Raw genomic sequence first — 23,688 nt, 5'->3', positions numbered from 1 at the left:
CCCAAGTTTTGGGCCTTCTTCATTGTTTTGTTCACTCATTGTTCCATTTCTGGACTTCTGAACATTGTCTGGAACTTGTAAATAGTTGGGTTCATGAGACAAAGACTGCTGAGCCCCCACCAAAAACTCTTCTACCTCTAACTACTCGCTGAGTAGCACCTTTATTCTTTCCCTTACTACTCCCCAAGTGGCTCTCAGTGACTTTGTACACTTGGGTAGGGGGGGGTGTGATATGCAATAAAGTTTTGGTTATGGTGGGGTCATGTAACTCAACTACACTGAAAATGAGTGTTCATGTGTGAAAAGAAATCTATGCTATTTTTTCTTTTCAGCCAAGCCTGTGCCTGGACCTCCTGATACACTATGGATGGTTCAAGTGTCGTAAGTTAAGTGCCTGAGTGTTCCTATAAGGACCTCATGAATGTAATAAAGTTATGCAACTGATGTTATTTGCACTGAAACTTATCCAATACAGTATTGGACTTTTGCTCTTTACTGTTCTTTTCTCCACAGTACCCATTGTTACCAGGTATTCCTCAGGAGAGGATACCAGAAGAGTGATGTTCAATGGTATTGTTGGTTTGCACTTATATATTCACTTTGTTACTATTGTGTCTATATCATTTCACCATTGTCGGGACGAAATGGATTTTTCCCCCGGGTGTATGTAGGGACCTATAGGATATCCTATCCCTATAGAGTTAATCCCCTACCTTTTGTATGTAGTTCTCTTTTCCCTTGTTATTGGGCCAAGCCCTTGTAACTGGTAAAGTGTAACACCCACACCTATTGGGCAAAGAGTGTAATGACACTCCCCTGCCACACTGCTATATAGTGCTGTGCAGGGAGTGTCCTCTTCCTCTTTGGCTCCTGGTGCTGCTGCTAGGTGAATCTCCACTGAGCCTGGGATCACCATAGGCCCCAGTAAGCATTTACCCCAGAGGGACCTGACACCTTTGGTGCTAAGTCGGGGACCAGGTAACCCCGTGAACGAGGACCAGCTAAAATAGTAAGATATTGTTATAGTTCTCTCTAGGAGAGAAAGACAGAGAGGAGTAGCAGAAAGAGCAGCTGTCGCTCCAACGAGGATTGTAGTAGGGAGTAGCTTCCCACAAGGCCTGTTTGCCTTTAGAGCAGGGAACTCAGTTGATAGGCATCTAGGTGAGCAAAGGACTACCTGTACCCTACCTGATAGATCCCGATCCCCTCACTGGCAACGTCGGTTGAACTGGGAATTGATGTACACCTATCTGCAATATCTTTTGGGAGTCACACCTGTTTGACTGTGAACCTTGTACTGTCTAAAGTGATTCCACCTGCTGTATCCTCAGTATATTTGTAAGTAAACCTGTGGTCATTTGCCTCTGGCATAATAAATCTGTTGCTCCTGTTGTACCTTTTTAAAGAACCTCCTGGCGTCCATTATTCTATTTGCACTTAAATGCATGTGAGTTGTAGTTCAGCTACAGTTTAAAGGGGAAGCTTCCATTTGGCGAAGGCTCTGCCCTGGGTGAAGATTCGCATTGTAACCCATGCTCACTACCTAGCTGGTCACCCTTAACTTCTAATTGGCAGATTAGGCCAAGAAAGCGTTACACTAGTTTCCAATGGTGTCTGGGAAACTGGGAACATCTGCATCTGTCATCCCAGGCTTCTGTCTTACTGTATAACTGCTCCTTAATTTACAATGTCCTTATTTTTATCATCCATCCATCCATCTATCTGTCTGTCTGCATGTCTGTATATCATCTATCCATCCATCCATCCATCTTTCTATCTATCATCTATCTATCTTTCTGTCAATCTATTTTTTTAGCTTTTTCAGCTTGCTGGGTAATGTTGCAAATGTAGCTTTCTGTACTCCTTGAGCTCAACATTACATGAAATGATGAGGATAAAAAACACTACAGCATATGTATAAATACTACTACATATTTCTTTTGTGAAATTTGTATTATTGTTTTTCCCCCAGAATGCAGTGTGCAAATTTTCTTCCAGACTTAAAATTAGGTGGAGATTACGTTCGTGCTCATGCCAATTTTAATGGCACCATAAGTGGAAGCATCTCCTTGGTAAGTAAACAAACTATTGCATTATCCATGGATCTACTCTTCTACTGATTTTAGTATGAAATCCCTTCATGTGCTACTTCTGAGGTCTAATTCACACTCCAGCAGATTCCCAGACTGTATGGTAGATTTAATCTTGTGTCCAAGATCCAAGATTTTCATATTTTTTGCTTTAGAAAGTCCTTGACCATTAAAGGGTTGACTAAAGTTGACATTTGTTGACTGCTGTCTGCCACTAAACCTGCTATTTATTCTGCTTCTGTCTACTAATATATTCCTATATTCTTCTTAATAGAATATTCTGTACCAGTAATATATTCACACGTTACATCTGCTGCATTTCCCTAGTTCAGATTGTTAGTCCTTTGTTGGAGACTAATGATATTACAAGTATCAAGGAAACAAATATAGATATCTCTGCTTTCAATAAACCAACTAGATATCCAGTGGGCAGATTTGTACTGTGTAAGGAAAAGGAGAATGGCTTGCCATGTCTCACATAGAGTAGATAAATATGTATTTGCTAAATGTACAGCAGCAAAAAAAAAGATATTAAGGAGGTTTATCAGCCTTCTACCCCCTCAACGAGTACGCTGGCAAAGTTTGTTCAGAAATGGTGATGAGAACTATGACAGACAAGGAACTTTAAAGCCATGGTGCACTTAAGTAAACCAAGTTGGCAAAGCAGTGAATGCCCAGGTATAGTTGCTTTAATTGTAGACAGTTATATCAAGAAATGATATACATACAAAGAAACAGCCAATACATGATCACTTCTGAACTGAGCTAAGGTGACCTCCAGTGTCTTTTTGCCAGCACTTCTTTCCATAACAGTGAACTCTAAAATCTTGAGGGTTTTAATCTCTCTCTAACCCTATTGCAGACACAGGTGATTTATCAGATGGAGGGTCCAGCGATACCATCATTTTTGTGGATCTCCTTTCTACTCTAGAAAATGCCTACAAGGTACAGTAAGGTAGTAGGGATGCTCTTCTCTGACAATACAAGGGTGTCTTCTTCAGTTTAAAACAAAGATGCCTTAAGAGGAAAAACAAAGCAGAGATTCTGTTGGGGAAGCATTTGGAGGAGATAAGTCATCCACAGAAGAGGAGATTTATCCCAGGAGACAAATCTTCTCATGTGTTATTGCCCCTATTCTGCAATGTCTAAACCATGACACTATAAGGGGGCAAATACTAATAGATGTAAAGTTGTCCCAAGTTTTATAAGCCCTAAGAACCAATTAGCATTTGCTAGTTAATTAGTCATAAGTTCCTGCACACAACATCCTTAAACTCATAAAAGCAACACTAACTAGAAGTTGGAAGTGAGATGAGACTGCTGGTTGCTATAATTTTACCCAAACCTTAATGATTAAGCATTGGCCCCAAAAATGAAAGTGGTGTTGTCTTCTTCATAGAGCACCAACCTTCAGTGGTACCTTCCGAGAGAGGCCGCAGGAATGGAGTTCTACAACCCATATGAAATTCCAGAACAGGTGAATTATACACAGGTAAGTAATACAATGTATAAAACGGTTACATATATATATATATATATATATATATATATATATATATATATATTTGTCTGTCCCCACTATTTACAGTTTGTCATTCTAGTGACAAAAGTGCAACTGAATGCAAACACAGAACTGTTAGTTGGTCCTGGGCACCAAAACTCTACCTTGAAAAACAGCGAATTGATATCTACATTACACACACTGATAGACTTTGGCATGGAAAGGGCTAAATGCTTAAAATACTAGGGATGATTACTATTTTGTCCAGTACATATTTAACAAAGAGGTTTCTGGTTCTGATAACAAATGAAAGCAAGGATAGATGGTATCAATTCATGAAGGGCAAGGTATATAGGTATCAATAATCATGAGTCTCTTACTGATTTACTATATCTATAAATCATAGGCATTTAAGCTTGTATGCAGCTGATGTATATGTAGTTTCTTGCAGAAGTATTGGGAGAAGGGTCTGCAGGCTCACATTTGGCACCCGTGGTTTTAGCCAACTAGAGTAGATTTGTAAAATAAATAATAGAACTTAAGGTCCTTCCTTTGTACATCAAATATTACTGATTAATACACCACATGTGTCTGCCCACAGTGTACCAAGATCTCTCATGGTGCTCTAAGGGATTAAACTTAGTCTACCCCAAGTACTACACAAAGTTCAGTACCTACAATCTGTAGAGTGTCACCTGGAGAAATACCACACACTAAATCTCCTTGGTGGACCTTAAAGCAACTCTAACTAGATCACTTTCTAACTACCATTACTAGAATGTTCTATAACAGGAGCTACCTGCCAATATCTTCATTTCATTCATGGGGCCCTTGACTTTATCTCCTTCCCACCTCCGGCAGCATTCACTCCCTCTATAGTGTGGTGTCCAAAGAGGACCGTGTGCTCACGTCACTTTTATAGACGGGAGCACAGTGTACCAAGATCTCTCAGGGTACTCTAAGGGATTAAACTTAGTCTACCCCAAGTACTACACAAAGTTCAGTACCTACAATCTGTAGAGTGTCTCCTGGAGAAATACCACACACTAAATCTTCTTGGTGGACCTTAAAGCAACTCTAAATAGATCACTTTCTAAATGTCATTACTAGAATGTTCTATAACTGGAGCTGAAGATAGAGAAGCAGGGCTGACCGGCACTCAAACGGATCCACAAGACCAAAGATGCTCAGTTAAAAGATACATTTATTGGTAGAAAAATTAAAAATAAAGCTTCATCTCCATCCACCCTAGCTACCTGCCACTATCTTCATCTCATTCATGGGGCCCTTGACTTTATCTCCTTCCCACCTCCAGCAGCATTCACTCCCTCTATAGTGTGGTGTCCAAAGAGGACCGTGTGCTCCCGTCACTTTTATAGACTCAAGATGGGCCATCTTAGCAGGGATGGTTTACTCTTACATCCATTATATACCCACTTGCTGATAGCTTAATATCAATTATATAGGGCAGAACACTGAGGAGGCTTGTGTTACACCTACAAAACACTGTAATGAATAATTGCTTAGAATTACACTTTTGTACTATGCAAAAACATCTTTTGATTGAATTATCCCATAAAATTCCATCTTGTGTTTTTAATCACTTTGTTTTACAGGGTGAAAAGATGTGCAGCTCACTGAACCCCCTTCACTGTAAGGTTGGAGACCTAACTAGCAAACATGGATTCATTAGTGCTGGGAACAGAAATCTGCTCACTGACATCAACCTTCCGCTAACCGGCAACTTCACAGGTAATAGCACACATAGACTGAACAATGACCAGTGGTCACTGACCACTGGACCACTGAAACACAGGTCAACATAATTGTGCTTTTGGATATGATATGTTTCCCAGAGGGAATGAGTTCCTTCATTAAACCACTGACAGAAATGCATTGTAAAGTAAATTGTTACACTGAGTAGGATGGAACACTATTAGTAGTACTGAACCTTGAGCAGTGTAGAAGCTCACAGTCTACTGCAGACGATGAAGATTAAGATGGGGGAAGGACCAGTCCATGTTAGGGCTATGGTTCAAAGGATAAGATGCTTCAATTAAACAGCTGTAACTAGTTAAGTAGCCTTAACTACAATGAGGATGGACTTCGGACTTTGTCATTTGACTTAAAACCCTACCACGAATAATAATGTTTAAATCAACAGCAGATTTCTCAATTTTGTGACTCAGCATTGCGCACTTCTGTTCCATAAAAGGAAAAGAGTAAATTGCACCAACATTCCAACACATCAAGCCTTCAACATACTTCAGTGCCTAGGGTTAAGGAGTTTGGTGTGAAACAGTCTGCTAAAGCAAGTAAACAGTTATTTGTCGGCAGATATAGTTTTGAACATACAGTAGTCACACTGAGCAGAAAATAGTGTTATTGTTGCATCACTTCCCTATGCCCACCTTTTTGCGTTTTTTGTTTAGCCAGGTCCACTGTGTTATTGACTTCACTGATAATCCCACTGAACCAAAGATTACTGGACCAGGTGAACTGGATTAAATGTGATTGCACTGATTGGACCAGTACAAAACTTGGAAAAGCTGGGTAATCTGTAGGTTTACATGGCCACACAGACCAATTGGATTGTGGGAGGCATCAATTATCAGTCTCGGTCCAATTGGAATGCTGACCCTGTAAGATGTTCTCTATTTGTGTTTCAGTTATTGGAAAATCCCTAATGCTAAAGACAGACGCCCTGGAACCTGTATCTGCACAAATTCTTCCTGATGTTCCTGTTTTTCCACTTTACTTTCCAACTGTAACTCCATTTAACAGGTGAGCTATTAATGCTAATGTAAAATGTCCCCTTGTACCCCGAGGATGGTGTGCACAGTGTACTGGTAATGTTTTAGAAGCAGTGATGGTTAGATTAAAGACATGAGGGCTAATTTCATAGAGCAAGAGCTGATGTACTTGCAAGAGCCAGTGAAAAAGCTTTAAATTGGAGCTAAAATGGTAACATTTATGCTATGCGCAAAGGTTCCTATTTCAAAAAGCAGTTATTTGCAACTTGGTGCACCAAGAAAAAAACTTAACACAGCTTGGGCACAATGAGCAAAAAGTGGAGTTCATATTGATGAATCATGAAAATTATGGTGGACACTACTTATTACTGTGGTTACCAGAATTCTATAATAAAAGAAAGCACCGGCTTTCTTTTATTATAGAATTCTGGTAACCACAGTAATACAGTGCCTAAACAGAGGGATGAGATTACAAGAATAACTAATAAAAACTGGCTTTTTTGATTTTAATTTTACAACATGTAGTTGTCTCTTTTTACAGAACAGCTTTCTGCAAGGCAGTGTCCACTGCTTTAAAAGTTCCCAGCTTGAAAGTAATTCCAATATCGAGAGGCCAAGGCAAAAATGAGACATGCTATCAGATCACCTTCTTCATCATTGGTAATGTCACAATTGGTAGCAACGAGTTGCTTGGCCAAGCACATCACTGACTAGATGGATGGTTGTACTTTGGCTTTCTTTAGATGATGAGGCAACTATGAAATTTAGAGAAATGTGTCCTACTTTCTACTGCATTTTACCCTCTCTTCCTTCTGATGACTCTTCATCTTCTCCTTTTCACATTACCCTAGGATTTAATAACAAAGAATCTACAGGCTTGTTTTCTACTTCATCATCATGTCAGCCAGGTAATTACCTTATACATAGACAGTGAAAGGACTCCATAGACTTCATATTACTGAAGTGATGGTTAAGCATTATTATAAGTTTGTGGAGTCTATGAGCTTTGAACCCCCTACAGAAAATGTAAGTGAAGCATCTGACACACACAGCCATACCCTGACATGAAAGTGAAACTATCTTCGAATAGATCTAAAAACATATCTAAAAAACAAACTTTATAAAATAAATAAATGTTGGAAAGAAATTCATATAGAGCAGTGGTTGAACCTTTACAATTGAAGAACTCTTAATTTGGTCAAGGTACTCCCTAGCTCGAAACAAGGTTACAGATATTGGAAAACATTGGGATACCAGACATTCAGCTAAAGTTCTCAAAATACCAGTAAATAGTACAGTGTTCATCCCAAATCACATGCAAACTAATCCTTAAGCTTGACTTTCAGGTGTACTTTGGAGAGCACATGGGCATTTTCCTCAAATCTCAATCAAATAGACCTTCAGGACAGTGTTGGACTGGCCCAAAGGGATACCAGGAAAACTCTCAGTGGGCCCGGGTGTCAGTGAACCCTCTTGCTTCTAATCATTTGACCTATTTCATAGTCATTCCCTATTTCTTTATGGGAAAAATGCTTAATAGTGGAAGAATATAGTTAGTAGATATAAAAGACTAGGAAATAAAAAGGTTGAGTGAGGAAAGAAGGAAAAATAGTTTGGAAAGTGGGCCCACGGTCTAAGATTTTCTCGTAGGCCCCTGGCATCCCAGTCCAATACTGCTTCAGGATGCCCTCCTCCCTAACCACTTCTCCTTGTGGGAATCTAGAATCACTGATCTAGAAACAGATTTTTTAATAACTTTATTATTTTTCTCAGTTATTAAAAAATCTATTTCTAGATCAGTGGTTCCAAAACTGTAAGGCCCCATTCCCACAAGGAGAAGTGAGAGTGGGAGTAGGGCATCCTGAGGCAGTGTTGGACTGGGATGCCAGGGGCCAACGAGAAAATCTTAAACCGTGGGCCCACTTTCTAAACTATTTTTCCTCCTTATAAATTGGTTCATTCTTATCTTTATTATTTTTCTGTAAGGATTTCATGATATTCTAAAGCCTTAACAATTATTATTGAATTCCATTCAATAATAGTCAGCATAATTTGCCAAGAATCGATCCAATTTTAGGAAAAGAGGTATAAAAATTGAACATAACTGGAACAGGTGGAGAACCAGTCAACTGGTTGGTCAACTGACACCAATCACATATTGCAATGTATGAAACCTGTAAAACATTCATCTGGGAACAATGTATAAGTATGGGACGTGTTATCCAGAATGCTCAGGAACTCAGTTTTCCAGTTCATGAATCTTTCCATAATTCATACCTTAATACTACTAGAAAATTATATAAACATTAAATAAAGCCAATAGGCTGGTTTTGCTTCCAATAAGGATTAATTATATCTTAGTTGGGATCAAGTGCAAGGTATTGTTTTTTCATTAAAGAGAAAGAAGTTCATTTAAATAAAATGGAGTCTATGAGAGATGGCCATGCCTTAATTTGGAGCTTTCTGGGTAAAGGGTTTCCAGATAATGTATCCCATACCTGTACTACAAAAGAAAAGTCATCAATATGTCTTTACTGCTCCAGATTGTGGACTTCCATAGATACAATACAATTCTTCCCTGCACAATCTAATTATCTTATCTAGCATATGGGCTTTGAGATCTAATTTTTGACCATCACTGATTTTTTTTTTTGCAGTGTCACAGCTATCTGGAGCCTACAGAATCTCAGGCTTTCCTAGAATTGGCTACTTCGTTGTTGTTTTAGTCCTTCTCAGAATTCCACATTTTTAACAAATACACACTAATGCATAGTCCGGTAACTAACATGCACCCCATTTAGCTTCTCTTCTTCCGTACATGCAAGCAAAGAATATTATTTATGAAAGTTATGAATAAAATAAAATGTTGCACCTTCTTGTATTTTACCTTTGACAATGTTTTATAACACCTTGTATAACCTTTTATAATGCTGTACGACTTGTTATGCAACAGAAATGTTTACAATGGATATTTGGTGAGGGTGTTAGTCTTTCAACTAATGTCGCAGGAGAAATGTGTCCTTGACTTTTTATGTGACAACTGTCATCCAGTGAAGTCAGTGGAAAGCATGCCGTGCTGTATTGATGGTTAGAATCTCCAATATTGAAACCTGCATTTTGAGCATTCTTGCCAAAAATGTATTTGCGAGACTTAAACCGTTATAGATATGGAAATCCCTACCTAGGGGAAGTATAGGATTTCGGACCTAGGCAAGATCTTCTACATTACCCTCAGCTACTTGAGTGTCACCAGGTCTTAACTGCCTGAGCAGCTCCAAGTGACAGAAGAAAACATGGCTGTATCGATGAATGAACATGAACACATACACACCTGTTATAACTTCCCCTCTTATATGACTTTCATCCATTTTAAAAGCAAAATGTGAACCCATGTAGGTCATTTGGCAGGTGTCTGGTCACATCTCTTACTAACAAAAACCATGAATGGAGGTGGGGTTGAGATGTTCATGCAGGATCACTGGGAGATACAGGACAATTGGCAAATGTTCTAGCTCAGAAGGAGTCAAGTATCATACAAAAACCCAGAAAAGAAATCACATAGACCAGGCATTAAATATTAAGCTCTGAAAAAGAGCAGTTCTATCAATTTTGTCCCTTAATCATGGTAGTTATCTGGTATCGTGCTCAGAATATATTGAAGTGATGAAGTTTTACAAAGAAGACCAACGAACCCAAAGCCAGGATTTGAGGTGCACATTCATCGAACAAACCTCCATCTGGAAAGCTATGATCTAGAAAATTGGCCCATTTTTCCTTTTTTCTCCTAAACTGCAGTGTTGACTCCAAGGCAATACATCTCTCTGCACTGGTAGAATAAGTTGTTGGAAATAATAAGCCTGTGTTTACACTCCTGCAGAGCAAAAGCTTCATCCCTTTTGTGTTATGTGTTATTAAAAGTTGTGTGTGATAAATATGTTTGCCAATGTTTTCCCTAGTTCAGCACGTGAATTTGCACCATCGGTGATGGTTAAGCATTGTCTCAACACATGACCATATTAATAGTATCTGTATATGTCTCAGAGAGAACAGAAGAATCTGTAGACAAAATATATACTGTATATACAATACACAAACACCATGAATTTCCTGTAAATGATATCCTTATAAACGGCTCTTAGTGATGTCATCAGTTATAAACGGAGCTTAGTGCTGTTGGAAAATATAAGGACATTAGAAGTAACCTCGGAGTTCCATGACCTGTATAAAACCAAACAATTATGAAAATGCTGTGCTTCAAAAGGAACAGGGAGAAGATGCCATTTTCTCTGTATCTAAAGCTTTTTTTGGAGCAGCTAAACATGTAAAGAGCAGTCCAACTCCTCCAGGGTTCTGCATGTACCGTGATATAATAGGAGTCATTTACCTAGACCCCCCCCCAGAACAAAGAGCATTGAGGGGCACAAAACTCCTGAGTGTTTCTCCAAATAATTTTTCTGTGTTCTGGCTGTATTCTGCACAAATAAAAGGTGCAGCACTGGAGGGTGCAAGGCAGCTCTGTCCTTTCTGCCTGCCCTGCACCTACCAGTGTTCCTTACCTTGTAGGAAACTGGCAGGAGAAGAAACCTCTAGGTGCCACCCCTCCACCGAATGGAGAAAAATGCAGGTCTCTGCTCTCTGCTTTGGATTAATGTTAATAATGGTATCATGCTACCCTTTTTTGTGCCTAAAATGCACTTACCCATTAAAAGACAAAAGAACACAATGTTAGATGCTCCTTGATAAAAAGAAATTCAACATAATCAGCGGCTTCCTACTCAATCCAACGTGTGTAATAGTGGTCCATCTACCCCCTGTAGTAGCTACAACAGTAGTAGTTATACCACTGTTTGGGATGGAGATCACTAGGAACCCTGTCTGTGATTCACTAAGGGTGGGGAATACAGACAGAGTTTACAATGGCTGGAGAGTAATAAAGGAATAAATCTTGGGATTTTGGAAACCTATAAACACCTGACTAACCTGCTTGCTATAATTACTATATATAAAGCAGTCTGCCATCTATATATATTTGCCTCTCTCTAGTAGTGTTTGTGTGGAACCTCTTCATACCGGAGTCTGTCACCCAAGGCTCCTAATTTTATCCTGAAGCTTTCAAGTCCTTTATTGCGTTCATCAGATTCCCTTGGAGTTCAGTGAAACACCTGGTGCAAGAGGGATAATGGGGCCACTAATAATTGCCCTTCTACTCATGGCAACAGGTAAGTGCCCTGAAATAATAGCAGCCCTTTAAAGAGCAGTGTAATTCCATGATTAATATTAAAATGCAATTACTGCAATATGTCTGTGCCCGTTTTTATTTATGTCTAATTAAAAACTGTAAAGGAGAAAAAAAAAAGTGGGGCAAGAAAAAGGACAAAGCATATTTAATTATTGTATCCCCATAGTCTCTTCCCATTTGTTAAATATTATCCAGTCTTGTTTTTACAGTTTTCTCTTTCATTTCTGCTTCCATGTATCCATCATTAGTATTTCTCTCCTTCAATTCTATTCTCCAGAATTGCCTGATGATCTCCTCCCTTATCAAAGCCCTTATCAACCAGTCTGCATTTCTGATCTCCTAATGATGGGAGAAAGGACATTTGATGAGATAGGAATCATAAAACACTTTCACCTTTTCTTTTTTTTTAATTCTTCTCCAGAACTTTATTCTCCATTTGTCCATCCCTGTCTACATATTTGACCCAGGGGTACAGTCACCATAAAGAGATTACAGGGTGTTCTACTGTAAAACAATGTACCAGGATTATGGCAGCCTTATAAATTCTTATTATTTTCATGATACTTTATAGGTTACTATTGCTGTGCTTGTAAAGAAAATGAAAATGCTAAATCTCACACCATCTAGCAGCCGCTCTTCATTTTTATTAATCCCACAAACATTGCATGTAACAAGATGAGAAAGCCAGTCCACCCAGAGAAATATCAGCATTGATACATTCATACTGCAATGAAGTCTGTTATGGTGTTATTAATTTAGAGATTGAATAGTATAGATCCGTTGAAAGTCATGAAGGAAATTATTGTATATTCTGTTCACACTAATGAAATGATTAATAGGGGTTGGATGGTGTTTAGCAAGTGAGGGAATACAGGGTTATGGGAAATAGCTCATAGTACACGTTGATCCAGGGACTGGTCTGATTTCCAACTTCTATTAAAGGTTTGCATCACCTTGTAGGAAACATATGGAGCTAGATTCAGTTCCAGAATTCTCCAAGTACTTTGGTGAAGTGTTCATGAGATAAATAAAACACTTCCTTTAAACTAAAGACAACTATACACAGGCTGACCAGGTACCCTTTCTGTTTGATCATCCCACGAGCTGAAGGTTCTGCACACAAATTTAAAGAACAACAGTAGAAAAAGAGAAGCTGTGGCTCCTCTTCTTTTTCTTATCTAGAGGTGCACCAGTGACTGGCTGACATGGTGGGTTGATAGATTAAATAATCTAAACTGCCAGATTCAGGAACCTACCGATATCCACAATGCATGAGTATTGGTCAAGCGTGGCGGAGCACCATACATGTAGACTAAATTGTGTGTGTATGGTCAGCTTTATATCTAGCCTAAACAATATACAACCTCCTTATAATTTAACAATGACTGATATAGTAAAGTATTTCTGTACAAATACAGCAGGGATATTAACAGCCTTTTATTCATCCTCTTCAGGTCCCTCATATATCGGAGCATATTCAGGTAAGTGCCACTTTGTTCAATTTATCATAGTATCTCACCGATTGTGAAAATTAAAATCGGTGTGCAAACACAAAAATGTATTATCATTCTTGTCCCACCACCTCAAAGATCACCATGCATAAAGAAAAATATACAGTTGATAAGTATTTCATTGATTTGAAGGTAACCCCATCTTTATGTACAGTAGATCCTCTAGAGTCCACTGGCTCTCGACTGATTGATATGGACCATGGTGCATTTTTTGAAGGTTTGGATTGTTATAGTTATAGTGCTGGTGTAGTAAGTTCTAGTCATATTGTTTTTTAGGATTTACTGTAGTTCTCTTTGAACTTTTAAACTTCATGTAAGGTTCAGCTTTTCTTTATCTTAAATTAATTTATGAGTTGAGTTCCAAGATAAAGCCTTTTGTAAAAAAAAAAAAAAAAAATACCAAAAACTGTTTCTCCTGTTAGTGATGAAGTGTTCTAATGAGTGAAATGATTTGTCTGCTTAGGATGTGGCAAGCCCACAACAAACCGTATTGTGGGTGGCCAGAACACTGTGCCGGGAGAGTTTCCTTGGCAGTTGAGTTTGAGGAAGCAAGGGATGCATATCTGTGGGAGTTCTCTGATCGATAGCCAGTGGGCCATCAGTGCTGCTCATTGTTTTGCAAGGTAAGTTGTTTTTCTGATGCCTATAACAACGCCCAGTCAGTTCTTATTGCTAATGCCTCTGAATGATCAATAAGGTGTTGGTGCCATTAAGTCAATTTACACAGTTAACATTTAGGGTCAGGGCACACGCTCAGATTTGGGGAGCTTAGTCGCCCGGCAATAAATCTCCTCTTATTCGGAGCGACTAATCTCCCAGAACTGCCTCCTGCCGGCTAGAATGTAAATCGACGACAAGATGGCACTCAAAATGCTTCGTTTTCTGAAGTCACCCGAAGTTTCCTCGTGAGGCAACTTTGGGCGACTTCGGAAAACGAATCGCTCCAAGTAACCATCCCACCAGCAATTTACATTCTAGTCGGTGGGAGGCAGGAGATTAGTCGCCCCAAAGTAGAGGAGATTTGTCGCCGGGTGACTAATCTCCCAGAATCTGAACGTGTGCCCTGACCCTTACTGTATGCACCCCAATGTGATCATCTGATGATTTTGCCATTGAAAACTGCTATATTCTGAGCAGATATCGCACCTGTGTCTGATATGTGTTTCAAATTTCAGTCCCACCTCCTCTATGTACTAAGAATTAAGGGGTATACCATAACACAGCAGTTGGCAGATATAAACAAAAATTTTGAATCCCATCCCTTCCACTATAGGGTTTCGCAGAGTAAATGAAAAAGGGGGTCTATAGTTTTTGGATAACATCACTACCACTAAGGTAGAATTATGGAGTGAAGTGGAGCTCTAGGAATTGTAAACTTTAAAAACTGCATTTTTGTGGGTTATATTTTAAACAATATTTGGAATTCAATTGACTACTGAAATTCACAATATACTTTATCTCCTTCTCTTTCACGTCTCAGGCCCATCTTCCTCTCAGATTACAAAGTGAATCTTGGTGCATACCAACTCTCAGTGCCTTCTGGGATTTTTGTGGATGTGGCTGCTGTTTACATTCACCCCACATTTAGGGGTCCCAGTTCAAGTGGAGATATCGCTTTAATCAAGCTAGCAAATCCTGTGCCATTTACGGACTATATCATTCCTGTTTGTATTCCAACCCCAAATGTTTTCTTTCCCAATGGAATGAATTGCGTTGTAACTGGATGGGGCACCATCAGCCAACAAGGTATGGAAATGAATAAATCTCTGCAGTTCATCAAACCCCAGAAAATCTAAAAGGCTAGCTAATTCATACAAATTTAATAAAGTAGGGATTTATATGGTGCATGTGGTGAAACGCAAACAGAAAACATAAAAAAACTCTTATGCAAGGGTCCTAAGATACATACCCAAAGATATTCCCTTGTATAGCAGATATGCAGTGTGTTTAATGGCACTTTAACAATTTTGGTAAATTTTTTAGAATCCTGAATCAAAGGCAATGGAGGGAGGGGCTGGTCTGAAGTCCAAATAAGAGGAGAATTTAATTTAATTTAAACATGTATTTAATGTACTGAAAGCTATTACATTGTGAAGAGCTAAGGGGTGACCTCTGCAAATGTTGGTCTACAAAACAGTGGTCTACAAAAAACAAAGGAATATAAGTGACTTAAAAGTACTAGATTAAATTCACCTGATAAACAAAGATCTCAAATCTTTTAACAGACATGACAAGCCTCTGTTCTCTTAAGGAAACAATATTTCTATCTATTTATTCTATGCAACAGTGAGAAGAGGCACCTTACACATGCACCATTTTGTCTTCACAGTGAGTCTTCCATATCCACGGACTTTACAAAAGGTCCAGGTTCCTATTATAGGTCGTGCTCCCTGTGATCAAATGTACCACATTGACAATCCTTCCCTGTCAGCCTCTCAGAGCATAATACTGTGGGATATGATCTGTGCAGGATACAAGACTGGCAAGAAGGATTCATGTCAGGTAACCAATCATGTAACTCTGTTGTGTAGAGAACAATGTTCATGGAGTCCCAGGTCTACACAGCATAGGGACACTGTTTCTTCACTGATATACTCACTTGTGAGGCCTACAAATGGGCCTGCAAATAATTTAGCACTCAAGTATCAGAATATGGTATTTTCTAGTACATTGGGCAGCAACAATGCCTTGCTTAAATGTTCTCCATAGTCTGTAGTCCCTTTAACGTCTCTGATTCTAGATACAAACCTCTTTTCCCAGTATCTGCAACGTGACTGGTTGGGATCTCCATCACCTGCACTAAAAAAAAATATGATCAGATCACCAAATGCCTTTGCTTAATCTCTTAATTCACTTTCTGGCTATTTTAGGACATTTCTCTTTGTGCAACAGAAATTATATATTTTTTTTGCTTGCAGGGTGATTCTGGAGGTCCCCTTGTTTGCCATTGGAATGGGTCATGGCTTCTCGCTGGAATAGTGAGCTGGGGCTTTGGCTGTGCTCTCCCAAACAGGCCAGGTGTCTACACCAGCGTCACCACATATTCCACGTGGATTAAGGCATACATTCCCAGTCTCCAGCTAACACAAGCACAAATCCCAGTGCCTTACAACAGGGGGTAATTGCCTTTGTCCTTGGGAATCCTCATCTACTCACTGCTACTGTACCAACTTCTGTAATGTCATCTGAGCTAATGTCTTCATTACTGGGACTTTGCTTCTTCTGTTTATCTTTTGGAATTCTTAATGCAATTTGAATTTGAATGTGAATGTGCAACCCCCCACAAAATTTCACATTTAATTGTTGCTTACTGGCAAAACTGGTCAACTTTAATTTTGCCCATAGCATCCAATCAGCAATTACATTTAATTGGTCTACTATGAATTAGAAAATTAAAGCATAGATCTTATTGGTTGATATGAGCAACCAAACTGGTGTCATTGAGCACCTATCTATATATAAAGTGAATATAAAATATTCCTGACACCATAAAATGAGGCAGTGAATTTCTATTGCCACTAATGCTTTAACTTGTTCCTCTGACTAATTAGGGGTCATACGATTTATATGATAAATCACATACTAGCATTACTATGCCATTCTATTGTTATTCATTAGGAATAAAGCCATGGGCGTTTTCTTAGCTCCTATAATCGTGCAGACTAGTGTCTACTAGTGTTGAGCATACACAAGTAAAAGGATGAGATATGTGTGGGTCTGATCTACAATCCTAATATCTGCCCAAATCTGCCACCCATACCTAGTACCCACAACAACAACACATGTTTACCCATACAGTTGAAGACATCAGGATTTCACACCATGTAATTTTTAAGTACTAAATCCTGCCTCTAGATGGTGTTAGAGTGCAATGGCCTTAGTCCAACTGAAGCAATGTACTGAAAAAATGCACACTAACACCACCTAGAGGCAGACATTAACACTAAAAAATGGTGGATAGAGATGATGTGACAAAATGTGAAATATCAATGGCTTCATCTGTACCTGTAACCTAACCTGAGGAAGTAATGTCCGTCAAACTGGCAAGAGAAAAGATGGATGGAAGGGGATAAACTGCTTTTATAAAGGGAAAGAAAAATTTACTAACTGGTGGATGACTCCATCCTCAAGGAATTAAACCTGCAACTCTAAGTCAAGAGGATGGACATACTGGAACATGAATCAACGAGGTGTATTTTGGTAATGCCTTGTGAAACTTGCTATTCCAGCCCACATCCCACTGCAAAAAAGGGAAAAGTGTATCCACATGCACTAATGGTCTTTGTCCTTATGGCTTACTTTATGGATGTTTTGCAAAGGCTGAAACTTGATAGACAGGTGTATTTTTCAAACTCAATTTAGGTTATTATGTGAAATATGGGACAAAAGGGATCTGTGGGATCATATTAATTATAAAATATAAAGAACTGGATACCAGAGATGTACTATAGATGTATATTACAATACTAGGTAGATGGGATTAAATGACTTCTCACTACATTGAAAGTTTTTTTGGCACGATTGTACAAGACTCAAAAGAATAATGTGAATGGACAACTGGGATACTTGGAAAGAGGTTAATACATGAACTGTTCTGTAAATAAGATATAGTTTAGATCCTCTAATAGCCATCGGTTAGCAGTTGTTGCCATTACCACTCACCTATTAGATGTTAGCGTTCAAACACAAACCTAGGATACAGAACCTTGTGACACGATTCAGTATATTAATCCAAAAGTGGTCCATCTGTAACCACCCATAAAAGGACACACCAGGTTTTTTTCTGGCGAGTTTCTTGCTGCCTTTAAACCCCCAACAACATTTTTCAGTGTTGTCCTAGCTTTAGGCCATCTGCATTTAACCGAAAACCTATGTGTAAAGGGTGCATTGTAATGTCAGTTATATGTCAGTTCTTATTTAAAATAAACATCATATATAGAATTATATCACCAGCTTTAATGTTGAAACTATAAAGTAGGGTGAGCAACTTTATAATGAATGCAAAAGAACGGGAATATTGTTGATAAGAGTCTTTTATGGTAAACTAGTAATTCTTGTCTGTAGGCAAAAGAATGATGTTGGATTATAAAGATTAGTATCCATTACCTTGTTCTTCTTTCTTCACATTAATAAATACATGTATAACCATAATGAGCATGTCATTATTTATAAAGCAACAATATATGTTTTATAATTGAGATGTGCAATCAAAAGCAAAGTCACAAGGCTCATAGAGAGATGATCAAGAATGGGCTTCCCTGAAGCTATACTGTGCCAAAGCATAGTGGCGTTCTATCAAAAGAGAATATGTTCTGCCCCCCACCTTTGAAAATGATGTACATGTATACGTTAGCCGCACAAAGCAGGGGTTACCCTAAATTATGGTTCGCCTTAACAAGGAAATACATGCTAATGAAGGTCCCCTTTCTTCTACATAAAAAGACCATAGCTTACTTAACACATTAGGCATTCAGTCTCTGCATTATTTCCACTAAATTGGAGTACTGGTGTCACAAATCGGCACCCAGAATCCAGAACCAATGCTAGGCTCCCTGGTCTTGGCTCTTGCTTCCGACTTTAACAGCCGACTTTCACCTCGGGAGGAGCCATGGACTAATTGGATTCTGCCAGGACTTATTAGGAGAGAAGCCAAGCCAGGGTTCTTTATGAGCAGAGGGGCACGATCGTTAGCAAAGTCTTTTGGGCAGAAGGTCACAATTTAAGGAGTAGTAGAAAGCGTAGTCAAACAGGTCAGGTCGGTACAGGCAGAAATCAAGTGGAGTCAGACAGGCAAAGGTCAAACCAGGAGAACAACCAAGAGTGGTCAAGCAGACACGGGTCAGATTACGGAGTGTGGAATAGTCAGATAATCAGACAAGGGTCAGGATCACAGAAATCAGAGTAGTCAGGCAGGCAGGGGTCAAAACAGGAATCAGAATACAGAATAAATGCACCCAGGAACTCACAAATGGAACCAAACAACGGGCAATGGACTGTAGACTGATTTCCCTTTAAATAGGTTTGAATTTCACGCCATTGCGTGCTGATGTCATCATGCCAGTGCAAATGCGCCTATAAAAATCAGAAGTGCACACCGCTAGCGCCCTAAGAAACCGTCACAAGGAAGAGAGAGGAGCAGCGTGGCGTGCGTCCCCGCCGGCCCACTAGACAACCAAGGTAAGTCCTCACAACTGGGCAGCAAACTGGCAAATGATGTTCAATGTGAATAAGTGAAAGGTTATGCAGTTTGGTACAAATAACATAAATGCTTGTTATATATAGTAGTGTATTGAGGGAATCCTTAATTGAGAAGGATTTGGAGATTTTTGTGGACAACAATCTGTGTAACTGTTAGCAGAGTCCTTCAGTGACCACTAAGGAAAATAAACAACTGTCTTGCATAAAAGAAATTAAATCGATGGATGAAAACATGATTTTGCCTTGTTATTGAATGCTGATAAGGCATCTCCTTGAGTATATAGTGCAGGTTTTGGACTCCAGTTTTGCTGGAGAAAGTGCAGATACATGATTACTCTTTACACGTACGTTAGAGTACATTATATACAGATAGTGGAAGATATTTTCCTTCAGAAAATATCAACAAACTAGAGGCCACCCTTTTAGACTTGAGTAATAGAACCAGAGGCCATCCCTTTTAGACTTGAGTAGACGAACCAGAGGCATGGCTTTTAGACTTGAGGCGATGGACTTTCATTTGAAGCAAAGTAGGTGGTTCTTCACAGTGAGGCTGGGGAATGCACTGCTGGGTGATGTTGTGATGCCACAAGACGCCAGTATTTGTGTTTTTCAGCAGAAACGCCAATATGCCAAGGATACACCATATTATTGAACTCTATGAAACTCACAGGTTTTGAAGTACACGCTGAAATACGCCTTGTATTTTCAATATGGCAGCCAAACGCTCACGACATGTAATGCACATATTCGTATTTGAAGCATTGTCTGCTGGTTACATAATTACCCTGCATATTGACGATCAATCCGGCTACAATTTAACTGTTTTCTGCTTGGCTTTTTTTCACAAAAGTTTAATAAAATCCTTCCGAGCAGAATAGTGGTGAATGAGAAAAACAAGAAATGCATGTTGGGAAAAGAAAACTACAGGCTGAAAAACACGCATTATCATGCACATGTGGTTTCATTGGCGTATATGCTCGACCGCATGTTTTTAAAACACCACGTAAAAATGCTCTGTGTGACCTCGCCTTTAAACTAGACCTGCACTTTTGCTTCTGCAACTGAGTCATCTTGCCTTGGTAGGGCTCCCTAGAACTAACTGGGTGTGTAGGACCTGTTATCCAGAATTTTCGGGACCTGGGGGTTTCTGGATAATGGATCTTTCCGTAATTTGCATACCTGTAAATATTAAACAAACCCCATAGACTGGTTTTGCTTCCAATAGGGATAAAGTATGTTTTAGTTAAATCAAGTACAAGGTACAAGTACCTTGTGAATGTTGTCAATGCACGCTTAATTCTCCTAGCCATGACTTGGGCTGCCACTAGGGTTGCCACCTGGCCGGTATTTTACCAGCCTGGCTGGTAAAAATTATGGTTGATCCCAATGTTATTAATAGGGAGAAAAGATATAGGAAGGCCAGTATTTTTTTCCAGAAAAGGTGGCAACCCTAGCTGCCTCTATCATAATGAGTCCCCTCGATGAGCGGGACTTTTAAAACATAGAATTTAAACTGATATTACAACAAACCCTAAAATTAAACTAAAAGGAAAGCTAATAACTCAGTTAGGTCAGTTTAGATCATAAAAGTAACAAACAAGATGAGCAATGCCCACAAAATTGTAGTATGAGATTTAATACATGGTTATAAAGATTTAATGAAAGTTGATGTCCTGATCTGACACGAGAAAACCCAAAATGGAATGTATAACATTAATTTGCTCGGTGTTGTATTATTTTGGATATGGGAGGAACAGGAAAACTTCTCAAGCACAAACTGAACTGCCTATCAGTTAACCTGCTAAGCTAGAGGAGCAGATGAAACCTGATGTATAACACCCCACAACATACATTGTACTCATAGAATACATGGAACATACAGTGCCAATTCTATGTGTTATAACCCATGAGTAATACCCAGATTATACCTTTAGAACAAATGAAAAATTAAATACAGCGCCAATTCCATGTATAATACCCCAAAACACATAGCAGATAAATACAGTGCTAATTCCATGTATAATTAGGGATGTAGCGAACGTCGGAAAAAAAGTTCGCGAACATATTCGCGAACTTGCGCAAAAACGCGAGCGGTTCGCGAACGGTTCGCGAACCCCATAGACTTCAATGGGAAGGCGAACTTTAACATCTAGAAAAGACATTTCTAGCCAGAAAAATGATTTTAAAGTTGTTTAAAGGGTGCAACGACCTGGACAGTGGCATGCCAGAGGGGGATCAAGGGCAAAAATGTATCTGAAAAATCTGCCTGTGTGTGCTTGGAAGAGATAGTGTAGGGGGAGAGCTGTTAGTGATTTCAGGGACAGATGATAGTAAGTTTGCTGGCTAGTAATCTGCTTGATACTGCTCTGTATTGGAGGGACAGAAGTCTGCAGGGATTTGAGGGACATTTTAGCTTAGGTAGCTTTGCTGGCTAGTAATCTACTGTTCTCTTTAAACAACTGCCATACGTTGACCTTGTAGGCATTGTTTGCCCAGTTTTTTTGGACGCAGCCACTGAAGCACAGTTGCCAGAAAAAATATACCATATAAATGCTGAAAATAGTCATTTTTCGCCATACGTTGACCTTGTAGACATTGTTTGCCCAGTTTTTTTGGACGCAGCCACTGAAGCACAGTTGCCAGAAAAATTATGCCATATAAATGCTGAAAATATAAATTTTTTTGGTTGCAGCCACTGAAGCACAGAGGCCAGAAAAATTATGCCATATAAATGCAGAAAATATGCATTTTTTTGGTCGCAGCCACTGAAGCACAGTTGACAGAAAAATTATGCCATATAAATGCTGAAAATATAAACTTTTTTGGTTGCAGCCACTGAAGCACAGAGGCCAGAAAAATTATGCCATATAAATGCAGAAAACATGCATTTTTTTGGTCGCAGCCACTGAAGCACAGTTGACAGAAAAATTATGCCATATAAATGCTGAAAATATACATTTTTTTGGTTGCAGCCACTGAAGCACAGAGGCCAGAAAAATTATGCCATATAAATGCAGAAAATATGCATTTTTTTGGTCGCAGCCACTGAAGCACAGTTGCCAGAAAAAATATGCCATATAAATGCTGAAAATAGTCATTTTTTGCCATATACGTTGAGTCAACGTATGGCAAAAAATGACTATTTTCAGCATTTATATGGCATATTTTTTCTGGCCTCTGTGCTTCAGTGGCTGCGGCCAAAAAAACTGGGCAAACAATGCCTACAAGGTCAACGTCGTTGACCTTGTAGGCATTGTTTGCCCAGTTTTTTTGGCCGCAGCCACTGAAGCACAGAGGCCAGAAAAAATATGCCATATAAATGCTGAAAATAGTCATTTTTTTGGTCGCAGCCACTGAAGCACAGTTGCCAGAAAAATTATGCCATATAAATGCTGAAAATATAAATTTTTTTGGTTGCAGCCACTGAAGCACAGAGGCCAGAAAAATTATGCCATATAAATGCAGAAAATATGCATTTTTTTGGTTGCAGCCACTGAAGCACAGAGGCCAGAAAAATTATGCCATATAAATGCAGAAAATATGCATTTTTTTGGATGCAGCCACTGAAGCACAGTTGCCAGAAAAAATATGCCATATAAATGCTGAAAATAGTCATTTTTTGCCATACGTTGACCTTGTAGACATTGTTTGCCCAGTTTTTTTGGTTGCAGCCACTGAAGCACAGAGGCCAGAAAAAATTAAACCAGTAGGGTTTGCACCCTAGTTTGTAACGGTGGCGGAGGGAGGAGGAGGACGCTAAAGGACAGCTGTGTGTGGAGTCATGAGGCTTGAAGAGAAGGACAGCTGCATAGAAGTCAGAACAAGTCTTCCGGCGTGCAGTAACCCTCCGAGATCCACCCCTCATTCATTTTAATAAAGGTCAGGTAATCGACACTTTTGTGACCTAGGCGAGTTCTCTTCTCAGTTACAATCCCTCCTGCTGCACTGAAGGTCCTTTCTGAGAGCACACTTGAGGCTGGGCAAGACAAGAGGTTCATGGCAAATTGTGACAGCTCTGGCCACAGATCAAGCCTGCGCACCCAGTAGTCCAGGGGTTCATCGCTCCTCAGAGTGTCGATATCTGCAGTTAATGCCAGGTAGTCCGCTACCTGCCGGTCGAGGCGTTCTTTGAGGGTGGATCCAGAAGGGTTGTGGCGCTGCCTTGGACAGAAAAACATTTGCATGTCTGACGTTACAGACTGGCCAAAGGGCTTTGTCCTTGCAGGTGTGCTCGTGGCAGGATTACTGGCACCTCTGCCCCTGGAATGTTGATGAGTTCCTGAAGTGACATCACCCTTAAAAGCATTGTACAACATGTTTTGCAGGCTGGTTTGTAAATGCCGCATCTTTTCGGACTTGTGGTATGTTGGTAACATTTCTGACACTTTATGCTTGT

The 23,688-nt window shown here is 39.4% G+C and overlaps 1 protein-coding gene across 1 annotated transcript; it reads left to right on the top strand.

The window, feature by feature from the left end:
- Positions 1 to 12,750: 12,750 nt before the first annotated feature.
- LOC121398853 (serine protease 27-like) lies at positions 12,751 to 16,703 on the top strand. Its single transcript, XM_041578296.1, has 5 exons — positions 12,751 to 13,064; positions 13,558 to 13,717; positions 14,575 to 14,840; positions 15,424 to 15,596; positions 16,013 to 16,703. Exons 1-5 carry the CDS (start codon positions 12,851 to 12,853, stop codon positions 16,214 to 16,216), a joined length of 1,017 nt encoding a protein of 338 aa, XP_041434230.1. The 5' UTR covers positions 12,751 to 12,850; the 3' UTR covers positions 16,217 to 16,703.
- The last annotated feature ends 6,985 nt before the right edge of the window (positions 16,704 to 23,688 follow it).

Source organism: Xenopus laevis, chromosome 9_10S, assembly GCF_017654675.1.
Source record: "Xenopus laevis strain J_2021 chromosome 9_10S, Xenopus_laevis_v10.1, whole genome shotgun sequence".
NCBI lineage: Eukaryota > Metazoa > Chordata > Amphibia > Anura > Pipidae > Xenopus > Xenopus laevis.
The sequence above is the reverse complement of the archived record's forward strand: the minus strand, read 5'-3'. Positions and strand labels throughout refer to the sequence as shown.

Bases quoted from the DNA above. Each gene is read 5' to 3' on its own strand.
- LOC121398853 (XM_041578296.1), top strand. From the start codon at position 12,851: ATGCATGAGTATTGGTCAAGCGTGGCGGAGCACCATACATGTAGACTA. The intron at 13,065-13,557 runs GTAAGTGCCACT...TTGTCTGCTTAG, and splicing joins ATATATCGGAGCATATTCAG to GATGTGGCAAGCCCACAACA. The intron at 13,718-14,574 runs GTAAGTTGTTTT...TTCACGTCTCAG, and splicing joins GCTGCTCATTGTTTTGCAAG to GCCCATCTTCCTCTCAGATT.